The sequence below is a fragment of the Haematobia irritans genome, chromosome 5 (assembly GCF_050003625.1).
Source record: "Haematobia irritans isolate KBUSLIRL chromosome 5, ASM5000362v1, whole genome shotgun sequence".
Classification (NCBI taxonomy): Eukaryota; Metazoa; Arthropoda; class Insecta; order Diptera; family Muscidae; genus Haematobia; species Haematobia irritans.
Genome location: NC_134401.1, coordinates 70,708,632 through 70,722,135, shown reverse-complemented (window position 1 = coordinate 70,722,135; position 13,504 = coordinate 70,708,632). Strand labels below are relative to the sequence as shown.

At 34.3% G+C, this 13,504-nt stretch overlaps 1 protein-coding gene across 3 annotated transcripts in view; it reads right to left on the bottom strand.

Annotated features, from left to right (window-relative positions):
• The window catches only part of LOC142241915 (ATPase ASNA1 homolog), a 120,509-nt gene that overhangs the window by 52,139 nt on the left and 54,866 nt on the right, over positions 1 to 13,504 (bottom strand). The window contains exons 2-4 of one of the 3 annotated variants that reach the window (XM_075313762.1): positions 2,990 to 3,128; positions 2,287 to 2,403; positions 2,068 to 2,185 (exon numbers count right to left, since the gene is read on the bottom strand). In XM_075313762.1, the coding sequence (XP_075169877.1) occupies positions 2,068 to 2,185; positions 2,287 to 2,399 (231 nt within the window). In that variant the 5' untranslated portion in view covers positions 2,400 to 2,403; positions 2,990 to 3,128. Of the gene's footprint in view, positions 1 to 2,067; positions 2,186 to 2,286; positions 2,422 to 2,989; positions 3,129 to 13,504 lie in introns of those variants that run through there. The other 2 variants (XM_075313764.1, XM_075313763.1) reach the window with 2 other exon arrangements.

Here is a 13,504-nt window from a genome sequence, read left to right as displayed (position 1 = left end):
CCGCATTTGGAGTGAAGAGCAACCAGAAGCCGTTCAAGAACTGCCCATGCATCCCGAAAAATGCACTGTTTGGTGTGGTTTGTACGCTGGTGGAATCATTGGACCGTATTTTTTCAAAGATGCTGTTGGACGCAAAGTTACGGTGAATGGCGATCGCTATCGTTCGATGCTAACAAACTTTTTGTTGCCAAAAATGGAAGAACTGAACTTGGTTGACATGTGGTTTCAACAAGATGGCGCTACATGCCACACAGCTCGCGATTCTATGGCCATTTTGAGGGAAAACTTCGGAGAACAATTCATCTCAAGAAATGGACCGGTAAGTTGGCCACCAAGATCATGCGATTTGACGCCTTTAGACTATTTTTTGTGGGGCTACGTCAAGTCTAAAGTCTACAGAAATAAGCCAGCAACTATTCCAGCTTTGGAAGACAACATTTCCGAAGAAATTCGGGCTATTCCGGCCGAAATGCTCGAAAAAGTTGCCCAAAATTGGACTTTCCGAATGGACCACCTAAGACGCAGCCGCGGTCAACATTTAAATGAAATTATCTTCAAAAAGTAAATGTCATGGACCAATCTAACGTTTCAAATAAAGAACCGATGAGATTTTGCAAATTTTATGCGTTTTTTTTTTTAAAAAAAGTTATCAAGCTCTTAACAAATCACCCTTTATATCAATGAAAATAGGACGAATTTAAAAAAATCGTGTTTTACAATGACTCAATGCCGCTGGAAAAGTATGTCATTGAAAAAACGTCTAGTTTCCCTTCTTGCTCATGTAGATGATAATTTAACGTAAGAAATAAGACCAGCTAGAATAATATCGACCGAAAAATGACAAAGTTATAAGAAATTGAGTGAATAAATCCAATGTCAAATCATGCAAATATTGGTATGATTTGACATCGGATTTATTCACTCAATTGCTTATAACTTTGTCATTTTGCAGTCGTTTTTTCAATGGTTTATACATTTCCAGCGTAATAGTCATTGTAAAACACGATTTTTTCGAAAATTCGCCCTATTTTCATCGATATATTTTGAACTACGTAACTTATCACAGATCTAATTATACACGTTTGTTCGTCATCCCAATACCTCGCATTCAAGTACCAACAATATAATCGGACATTTCTAGCTCCAGCGCACTATGTGCAAAATGACAGGTTTTTGGTGCATTAAATCAACGGAAGCACCTAGAGCTCTGAAATTTTGTACTGAGGATTAGAATAAAGTATAAGCAAAATTTTGTACCGATGCGCCCACTGCCACGCCCACTTTATAATGGAGGGTGTATTTGAGATACACCACTGTAACCATACACCAAATTAAATATATCAATATGTATGAAACTGAAAATCTAGATTAGGACTGAAACTGATGTTATCGTGATCACTATCTTAGAGTGTAGGATTTCAGCAATTTTAATTCAATTCAAATTTAGTCCCATTCAATCTCTTACACCCGCAGATTAGCTAAAAGTTTTGATGCAAGAAATGTGTTGTCAACTTTTTTGTAGCACCAAATGTTTAATTTTCAAAATTACAAAAATTGATTTTATGCGTGCGATTTCGGTCATTTGGTCCATTTGTTTTTAACTATGTCGAACTTTGAAAATGTCTTTTCAACAGAAGTATTTGAAAAGCGTAGCGAAAGTAATGCTGATGTATACTTGCATATATTTAGGAACTTGGGTTGACCTCCCACATGTTTTTCTTCAAATTCATGACGGAATTGCTACAAATTTAGTTGAGAGTTGTTCAACTTTGTAAGGTGTAAAATATTTTTTACTCCTAAAAATCCCCCAAAATAAGTCTTACCCCTAAAAATTCCCCAAACGTGAAAAAACTCTAAATTTTGGGGGGAAACCTGGCAAAACTTAATAGGCTTGTGTAGGCCTTTGGTATATACCAATACTAATTAATTTTGAATTGAATCCTAAAATTAAATATATGTAGATAGTTAAAATATTGTGACCAAAACCACGAAAATACGAAATTAAAATTTGTTCTAAACGCAATCTCACCGGGATAACATTAGATTTTAAGAAATGCAATACTTTACTTTTGTTGGCACTTTGGTGAACTTTTGATCAAATGCATCTGAGATGTTGTGAGCAGGATCAGTTGAAATTATCAATACCGATTCTCTTACTTTCGACATCTGCACTGCTAAACTGCAACTGTAACCGAGAAGAGAAGTTTTCATCATGACGGTAAAATTTCAACTCTATAATCAAAGCAAATTACATTACATCAAAGCAAATTACATAATATTGCTCACCTGCATGTCGTCTTCCCAACACCTCCTTTTCCACCAACAAAGATCCACTTCAACGAGGTTTGGTCAATAACATTTTTTAAGCTAGGCTCCATTGGCTCATATTCCTCTGCCATTATTCTATTTAAAAATAAGTATTGAAAATTGAATGTTAGTGATGTAGGAATGTTAAACCAAGTATCTGAAGGCAATAAATCTAAAACCAAAGATATTTGTTAGTATAGAAAAAACTATACAATACTATACAACTAACAATCTTTACATCCATTTTTTTTCCTTCAACATATGAAAACAACTGAAAAAAAAAACTTAATATATTTAATAAATTTTCTTCAATTTGGCAAAAAGTACACCCAACAAATTTAGTTACTCATAATAGCAAAAATGTGTGCTAAAACAGCAGTTTTTGTTTGCTGAAAAAGGGTTAGCAGTAGCATGTAGTTGTTTCAGCAAACATTCGTTACTTGAAACTGCAAACATTTTTACAGCTCAAATAGCAAACAAATGCTGCTGAATTAGCAAACGTGTTTGCTAAAAGTTTTTGACAAACACCGCTGCTGAAGTAGTAAACTGCGTTAGTTGAAATAGCTAACATTTTTACTGCTATAACAACTACAAATGTTTGTTGTCCCAGCAACAAAATTCGTCGTTTTTTAACGATATGTTGAAATAAAACCCGTAAATCATTTAATACAATAACTTATACATTATTAAATGTGTGAAATAAATTGAATTCCATCGAAGTATTGGAAGTTGGGTTGGAGTGTTGTCCAGGATTTATTTTCGTTTAGTTTTTCTTCTTTGGCCTTATACACGCGTATAAAACATAACAATGTTAAAACAATCTGTAATGAAAAGAAGTAAAATAAAGAAATTAGCAATTACACTAATTTACACTAAAATTTACATTTGATGAGAGGTTGCTTCTTATGTATTTTCATCTCCTGAATTCGAAAATTGAGGTTAAAATTTTTTTTAATGAAACAGTTTCTGAGATATCCTTATATTTTTAGTTTGTCGTCTTTTTTCATTAGACAAATCATTTTTCGAGCTAAAAATTTACAATTATATTGTTATTGGTACTTAAATGTAAGATGACGAACAAATAAGGATATGTGATAAGTTAAGTGGTTCAAAATATATCGATGAAAACCGGAACATTTTCAAAAAAGTAGGCTTATAACTTTGTCATTTTCTTCTAGTTGGTTTAATTCTTACGTTAGAGTATCATCTTTACGAGCATGAAGAGAAACCGGACGTTATTTCAACATTTTGCACTTTTCAAAGTTCAACAAATCCAACGATATAACCGGATCTGTGATAAGTTAAGTGGTTCAAAATATATCGATGAAAACCGGAACATTTTCAAAAAAGTAGGCTTATAACTTTGTCATTTTCTTCTAGTTGGTTTAATTCTTACGTTAGAGTATCATCTTTACGAGCATGAAGAGAAACCGGACGTTATTTCAACATTTTGCACTTTTCAAAGTTCAACAAATCCAACGATATAACCGGTCACTTCTAGCTCGAGATATGATTCTCTCGTCTAGTGAAAAACTAAAAATATAAGAATATCTCAAAAGGTGCTCCATATAAAAACCTATATTTTCGAATTCAGGAGATGAAAATACATAAAAACTCATCAAATGTACATTTTTTTATTTAAGCAATTTCTACAATCATACTATGATTGTATAACTACAACTAGTCTCTTTATAAAGTAGTGACTAACCAGTAGTTTTGTTAAAGAAGTTTATAATGTTAGTTAATTAATGATTCATAAAACAAAAACAGAAATTTAATTGGTTGTGGTTATTTGATTCAGAGCGAAATCTATGTGAATTAATTTGTTACTGTTTATTTTTAGAACCCAATCTGTCGTCCACTTATATAAGTTATTCAATGCTAATTGGAAGTTTTCTTTGGTTTCTATAGTATTTAAACCAGTCGACATCCGCAAAGGTACCTATGAAACAGTTTTCGCTGGTCGGAACGTCATTGGTACATACACCCAATGAATTAATAGAGAAAAGTTTACTTGATTCAAGCCGTAGCGGTGTCAAAAGTACGGTAAGTACGGATTTTCTAAATTCAAGAAGAACATTCTTAATTTAATCCCGAAAATATTAAATACAAGTTTCTTAATTTTAGAAATTTTCAATTGTGTTTGTGCTTCCTTTAAGTACGGGAAGTGCTTGATTCAAGCCTAGTGAAGCTCTATTTAATCCTAATATGTACTTGATTCAATCCGCATTTAAGTTTAAATTAAACCCAATAGCGCTTAACTTGAGCCAAAATGAACTTGTTTAAGCGGAATCAAGGCTTGGATAAATCTTTTTTATTCTTGAATATAATCCTACTATGCTTGATTTAGGAACGACTTTTACTTGATTTAATCTCGAACCGTATTCGATGTTATTTTATATGTGCTTGATTTCAGTGTGCTTTGCACTTGTTTTAATCTCAATGTGCACTTAATTCCCATAAAGTAAAAATTTGTTCATGTATTTTTAAAATATTTTTTATTATTCTTTTTTATATCGCTACATACATTTGTAATGGAAAGAAAAAGACGTAAAATAAGAAAATGAATTACACAAATAATACACCTAGTTGAAGAAGTAGTTATATATAATTAATATATTTGTGTAATTGATTCAAGTACAAAATACATGTTATTAATAAAAATAAATATATACAGAATTATAGAAAATATAAAAATATATATTTATGTATTTTTATTTACCAAATCTTGGATTGGAGCAGGAAGCAAGAAAATAAGAGGAATTCAACTTTTGTAGGCCTTGTCGCTTTAAATAGTAAGTTTTCCTCCACTTATCACATACGCCGGCCAAATCCATTGACACTCTGTTCAAGCACTCCTTTCACGCTTAGGGAACGAAATTGTCAATTTGATAACTTCTGATGTTTCGTTTGTTGAACTTTTGGAGGAGCCGCGTCGTCATATTTTCACAAATTTCCGCAAGGATTCCCATTTCCACACCTTGGTATTAAGTAGAGGTTGTAAACTATGAAGTATTATTCCCTATTTAAAACATAAAAGAATTATAACAATTATTTTTATAAAACAACGTGGCGATTTTTGAGTCAACTGCATTACTTGCATCAAGCCGACATTATTCTTGGTATACCAACGACAAAAACTTTTTTGTTAGTATGTAGACGCTATGTTTGCTTATAGATGTATGCAATTTAAATTAATTTAAATATGATGAAATACACATTTAATGGCAAATAGCCATTTTAAACTAATAAACTTTATTTTTACTTACCTTTTCAATATCTGTATGCTGCCTCAACTTTTTTTTCATAATTTATAAAGCAACTTAGGGTCTAAGCACACAATAATACTAAAATAATTTGGCAAATAAAATGCAAGTGAAGCCAAAAACACAAACTCGAAATCAAAAATTACACACATACACACCCAAAATGTTTCATACATGCCCAAAAACAGTTTTTGGTGGTTAAACATCTGTAAGAGTAACAAGGAGAGCAAAACTTTATTTTGCATTCCAATGTGCTCAAGTAAAAGTGTTATTATTTTAAGCCAGATTCGGCTTAAGATTGCAAATCAAATTCAACCAAACACACACGGTGCTCTGAACGTGTAACGATGAAAATATCAAGTTAAAATTTTCTTATTTTAAGCCATAGTCGACTCAAGATAGCAAACGAAATCCAAGCCGCTACCATTACAAGCAAAACAGTTTTTGGGGGTTGTAAATCGATGAGAGCATCGAGGAGAATAAAACTCTATTTTGTGCTCTCATTAGCTAACTCTCACTGGCATATTAAGTAACAAATTTCTTCTTTTAATCCAAAACCAGCTTAATTCAAACTTTAAGTACTTGAATAACACAAATAAGCACACTTTGTACTTGATATAAGTATAACTTAGTATTTGCGTACTTAAAACCATTACAAGCAAAACAGTTTTTGGGGGTTGAAAATCGATGAGAGCATCGAGGAGAATAAAACTCTATTTTGTGCTCTCATTAGCTAACTCTCACTGGCATATTAAAAAATTTCTTGTTTTAATCCAAAACCAGCTTAATTCAAACTTTAAGTACTTGAATAACACAAATAAGCACATTTTGTACTTGATATGAGTATAACTTAGTATTTACGTACTTAAAATTTTAAGTACGAATTCAGGCTAATTAGATCAAATCCAGGTGATTTTTTTCAAGCATCCCATACTTCCTTAAAAGTAAATCTTTCTAGGGACATTGGACTATTGTTCTGAAGAGGATACGTCGAAGTCATATAATCAATACCATTCGCTTGTGAATTAGAAAAAGTTGATTTAAGATGCTCCGCAAAGTGTTGGGCTTTCTCAGAGTTACTTTTTAACCATATTCCGTTACTATTCTGTAGTGGAGCTTTCTGATTAATTGGTCAGTTATTTTGTTGTTTGGTAGTTTTCCAATTAGATTTACTATCATATCATCATCTGTTTAACCCTTTAATGCCCCCATTTTTTTGCCAGCTGATTAAATATTCAATGTTAACGACACAAAAGCAAGAAAACTAATCAAGAAAAATTTAAACGGTAAAATTCAGTATCAATGTCGAATTGCTAACTAAAAATTTGAAGTAATTCCAGACTGTTTTCTTGTTTGTCAGGGGTAGATTGTAGTTTTGTGTTATGTTTGTACCTTTGTAAGTTAAATATATTGGTGTGTGATCAGTGCTGTGCTCAGAACTATCTACTATCGCTAATTTGAACTAAGCAATCTTTGTAGTAATAAAAAGTCAATTAAGTCAGGACATGTTAAAGTATCAATTGGCCAGTATATCGGGTTACCGGTGGAAATCAATTGGCCAGTATATCGGGTTACAGGTGGAAATTGACTTGCATCCTGTTTGCTTGAGAGCTTTTAACAATTCTTTACCTTTTGGAGTCGTTAATGTGGATCCCCAGTGTGTTTTTTGCATTAAAATGGCCGCCCATTATACATCGATATTTGTGTTTTTTCAATTATCTCTCTGTATGTATCACACTTTATATTGTGCCTAGGTGGACTGTATATCCGTTTGGTCTAAAAAATGCGCCGGCGATCTTTCAAAGAATGATAGACGACGTTTTGAAACAGTACATTGGTAAAATTTGTTATGTGTATATAGACGATATAATTGTATTTGGTAAAACTATAGAATAATATCTAGATAATGTGGAAAAAGTGTTCTCGCGTCTAATGGACGCCAATCTTAAAGTGAATCTTGAAAAGACATGCTTCCTGGAAATGGAAGTTGAATTCCTCGGTTATGTAATAACTCCCGAGGGTGTACGGGCCGATCCGAAAAAGATAGAGGCGATAAAGATGATTTTGCCACCACAAAACCTTAAGGAATTAAAAAGCTTCCTTGGCATGGCATCGTATTACAGAAAATTTATAAAAGATTATGCCAAGGTGGCGAAACCACTGGGGATAATGCACAGATACGAGCTAATGCCTCGAAAAAAGTGAAAGTAGAATAGATGAAGAGGCTTTACAAGCATTTAATGAATTGAAACGACTATTAATTTCTGCTGACGTTTTGGCGTTCCCTGATTTTGGGAAGCCTTTCAACCTGACAACGGATGCATCAGACTATGCAATTGGAGCGGTACTTTCGCAGGGCTCTATTGGCGATGATAGACCTATTGCATACATTTCACGTTCTCTTAACATGTCAGAGGAAAATTACGCCACCAATGAGAAAGAACTCTTGGCCATCGTTTGGGCGCTGGATAATTTACGATCGTACCTTTATGACACGAAAAAGATAAGGATATATACTGACCATCAACCCTTAACTTTTTCATTGAGTAATCGAAATTATAACGCAAAACTTAAACGATGGAAAGCGCGTATAGAAGAGTACAACGTTGAATTGATTTACAAGCCAGGAAAAACGAATGTGGTCGCCGATGCACTCTCCCGTCTTAGAACGGAAGTGAACGCACTCACAGACTCCATAGTTGCCCAACCAGCATCCTCGATAAATGACCCAAACAATACATCATAAACTGACACAGCATCCGAAGTCACAATTCACCCACCCGATTTAATACCACACGTCGAGTCTCCGATAAACGTCTTTAGAAATCAGATAATAATACGACAGGGAACTAATTTTGAATGCAAAGAGGAACCCCACAGTGGATACAAACGATTTTTTATAACCATACCTGTAATAAATTGTGAAAATCTCGCAAGTGTTCTCAGAAGAATTTTGAATCCAAATGTTATAAATGGCATTAAAATCCCAGAAAATGTTATTAATAATATTAATAATGTCTATTTAAATACTTTTTTTCAAGTACAAGATACGAATAACGCAACGAATGGTAGAGGATGTGACTTTAGCAGATAGGGTGTTCGATATCATTGAAAAGGAACACAGGCGAGCCCATCGTAACGCTCGCGAAAGCAGAGAACAGATCCTTGAGAAGTTTTATTTCCCTGCCATGTCAAAACAAATTAGGGATTACATTAGTAAATGTGAGACCTGCAAGAAAAATAAATATGATAGACATCCTTCTAAACCTCATATGCAACCTACACCTATACCTAATTACCCTTGCGAGATTGTCCACATAGATATTTTTGAAATAGAGAACCAAAAATATCTTAGTTGCATTGACAAATTTAGCAAATTTGCGAAATTATTTCCCATAAAAAATAAATCTTCACCACATTTAAAGACTAAACTTACAATCGCCCTTCATTATTTTACTGTCCCTCGTGTCCTGGTAATGGACAATGAACGTGGGTTTTTGACCCCACTGGTCCTTAATTATATCCGTTCCCTAGGAATCGAAATTTACCATACCCCTACACAGAGAAGCGAGGCCAATGGTCAGGTAGAAAGGTTACATTCAACCTTGATTGAAATGTATCGCTGTCTTTGCACAGAACTGCCTAAAGTAACACCTAAGGAACGTATTGCGATTACCGTAGATAGGTACAACAACACCATACATTCCGTAACGAAGCGGAAGCCAGCAGACATCTTCCTAAATAGGACAGGTAGGATAAATTATCAAGGTATAGCTAATTTTAGGGAAAAGACGTATGAGGACATCAAGGCTCTTTTACTACATGAACAAGAGTCTAGAAATGCTCGCAATAACATGACTCGATCTCCTCCTCGTGATTTCAATGTTGGTGACGAACTGTTCATTGCCAACAAACAAATTAAAGGTAAGGAAAACCAATATACAAAAAAGAAACCGTTTCTGAGAACAAAAACACAACTATTATCACAGAAAGTGGAAAAAATTCCACAAATCAGATATAAAAAACATAATTAATTGAAAATAAAAATCGGAAAGCCTTCATGGCAAAACAAAAATTATGCAAAGAATCAAATGAAAAACAAGCCTAAGTAAAAAGGCAACAACTAAAATTATATCATTGCAAAATACGTCACCATGACTCAAAAAACAATATTAATTACAATGACCCAAAGGGCATATAAAAGACTAAACAAAAAAAAACTTAAATTTACTCTTTACAAATTATGAAATTGCCTAACATAATTAAAAGGCAAACAATGCAAACTAAATTACAAAACGATATGAAAATACAATCACAATTTTATAATGGAAATTTTAGCGATTATGTGGTCAAGAGGTTAGATGGCTCATGCATAGATATCTAGCCCCAGCGGTCTGGGTTGAAATTGTTCAATATTTGTAGTCGACCCGTCGCATTGGTTCAATTCCAGTTCACTCGGTGGTCCGAGGGGCGGCACTCGTCGTGGTTCAACTCCACCGGGAATCTATTGGCTTTAATTGACGGTGAAGGTACTCATGCCATGAGTAGGCCTATGCTGGCTAATGTATACGGCTAAAAGGGACTAACATGAGCCTTCCTATGTCATCTGAGTTCACGCCTGCATTCCAAGAATAGTCGCTAAAATAATATTTACTGATCAAAATACCCAATGAGGTAAAACATATAACGCCCAAAAGAGGCATACAAAACCAAATAACTGCCTAAAATGGCATACAAGAAAACGAACATAATGCCCAAAGAGTGGCACAAAACAGAAAATAAATCAAATAACGCCCCAAAGAGGCGCACAAAAAATAAGAAATAAAATAATTGCTGAATAAGGCATACAAGATACCCAAAAATTAACAATAGAAATCCCATTCTAACCCTGCTAACACACTGAAAAAAGTTACTAACAAAAATATAACAATCCCCTATTAAAATGTTAACATTTCATTTTGCTAAACACTTTTCATTCCAACACATTGTATTCCGTCTTCCCGAACTCCTCTCACTAACAATAACAAGTACTAACAAATTGCTACTAACCACTTAATATAGGAACATTTTAGTAATTTAGATTAAATCTCCACAGAATATAAAATCATTTTCTAAATTTTTTAAGATAAGACAGACTGTTAAAATTTCGGTTAAAGAATTTGACTTTGTTGTATGATTTATAACTTCAAATATAATATTTTCGAATTATTTTCCAAATTTAGTGACTAAGTATTTGTTAAAATTTTGGATCTAATTTTTTTTTTTATATGCTTGTACATTTATAATTTTTAGCTAAACTAGAATATATAATTTTTATATCATGAACCTATTCTAATAGTCCCAAATCATTTACCAAAATTTTATAGAATTAGAATTTGTTAAAATTTCGGCACAACATTTTTATATCTCAAACAAACTGTATAAATTATGTTAATAGTTTTGAGTTAATTTTTTATTTGCATGATCGATTTTGTCAATAGATTATAATTATTTCTTAGGATTCGCCTCTGTGCAATCGCACAAGCTTATGTGACATTCAATCTGGACGCGCCCATTTTAACAATTCGTGACGGCTATGGTTGGGTTATTAATGGACACTTCAAATTAATTCACAATATCGACCTGCAGCGCTATGAGGATGTATTGAATCGATTAGACGAAGAAACAACAAATTGAACGAGACCACTGGTTTGAAGGATATTATAGCATTCCAGCTGAAAAAACCCGCGCTCAACTCGATGAGCTGAAGGGACCCAAAGTCAAAAAACAAAAACGCTCAATCAATTGGATTGGCTCCGCTTGGAAGTGGATAGCCGGATCTCCTGATGCAACAGACTGGGACGAAATCCTACGAAGCCAGGACGCACTTGCTTCTAACAACGATCTTCAAAACAAGATAAATTCTGAAATTTCCACTAAAACTCAAGAACTCTTGAGGACCATAAATGGAGTTATCAATGCAACAAATGATATCCTGGGACGAAACACCCAAGCAAAGTTTTCACAAGAAATACTACACAATGCGTTAATTCTAAAGGAGGATGTAAGCGAATTAGTTCGAGCTTGCCAAATGGCCAAGGCTAAGGTTGTGAACAGTAACCTGTTGAACAAGGAAGAGATAAATCAACTAGTAGGTGAAATAGAAGTTCTTCCCTACAGTAATGTTATCGAGGCCATTGAATACAGTGAGCCCTCTATTTACACCAATGGCTCCCGACTTTTGTACATACTGTCAATGCCAAAAGTAGAAGAAATTAAATTCAACCACCTGATTATACGAGCGGTCTTAAAGGATGGTCATAAAGTGATGTGTGTGAAGATAAATTCGAATTTGAAATTTGCAGCAAAAACTTAGCCGAGACACAAACCAGCACCACCAATATTTTTCAAATTCGAATTTAGGATTTCAAATTCGAATTTGGATTTTTAGTATTTGGCTTATTATTTAAAAACTAAGCCGCGTGCGATATAGAGAGTAGGCTCATTGGAAAGGGCTTGAGCTCAGCTTTCATAATCACAAAAGTCTTCATTACAAAAGTATTTGTGAAAAGCGAAAATGTGAAAACAAAATTTTCAACAAATTTTTACATCGGGCCCACTGTGCCAAAACTAAGCCGCGTGCGGTATACAGACTCAGCTCATTGGAAAGGGCTTGAGCTCAGCTTTCATAATCACAAAAGTCTTCATTAGAAAAGTATTTGTGAAAAGCGGAAATTTGAAAATGCCTTTTCAAGAAATTTTTACAACCGAGAGACCACTGTGCCAAAACTAAGCCGCGTGCGGTATAGAGACTAGGCTCATTGGAAAGGGCTTGAGCTCAGCTTTCACTTCCACAAAAGTCTTCATTAGAAAAGTATTTGTGAAAAGCGAAAATTTGAAAACAAAATTTTCAACAAATTTTTACATCGGGCCCACTGTGCCAAAACTAAGCCGCGTGCGGTATAAAGACTCAGCTCATTGGAAAGGGCTTGAGCTCAGCTTTCATAATCACAAAAGTCTTCATTAGAAAAGTATTTGTGAAAAGCGGAAATTTGAAAATGCCTTTTCAAGAAATTTTTACAACCGAGAGACCACTGTGCCAAAACTAAGCCGCGTGCGGTATAGAGACTAGGCTCATTGGAAAGGGCTTGAGCTCAGCTTTCACTTCCACAAAAGTCTTCATTAGAAAAGTATTTGTGAAAAGCGAAAATTTGAAAACAAAATTTTCAACAAATTTTTACATCGGGCCCACTGTGCCAAAACTAAGCCGCGTGCGGTATAAAGACTCAGCTCATTGGAAAGGGCTTGAGCTCAGCTTTCATAATCACAAAAGTCTTCATTAGAAAAGTATTTGTGAAAAGCGGAAATTTGAAAATGCTTTTTCAAGAAATTTTTACAACCGAGCCCACTGTGCCAAAACTAAGCCGCGTGCGATATAGAGACTAGGCTCATTGGAAAGGGCGTGAGCTCAGCTTTCATAATCACAAAAGTCTTCATTAGAAAAGTAGTTGTGAAAAGCGAAAATTTGAAAATGCTTTTTCAAGAAATTTTTACAACCGAGCCCACTGTGCCAAAACTAAGCCGCGTGCGATATAGAGACTAGGCTCATTGGAAAGGGCGTGAGCTCAGCTTTCATAGTCACAAAAGTCTTCATTAGAAAAGTATTTGTGAAAAGCCGAAATTTGAAAATGCCTTTTCAAGAAATTTTTACAACCGAGCCCACTGTGCCAAAACTAAGCCGCGTGCGGTATAGAGACTAGGCTCATTGGAAAGGGCTTGAGCTCAGCTTTCATAATCACAAAAGTCTTCATTAGAAAAGTATTTGTGAAAAGCGGAAATTTGAAAATGCTTTTTCAAGAAATTTTTACAACGGAGCCCACTGTGCCAAAACTAAGCCGCGTGCGGTATAGAAACTAGGCTCATTGGAAAGGGCTTGAGCTCAGCTTTCATAA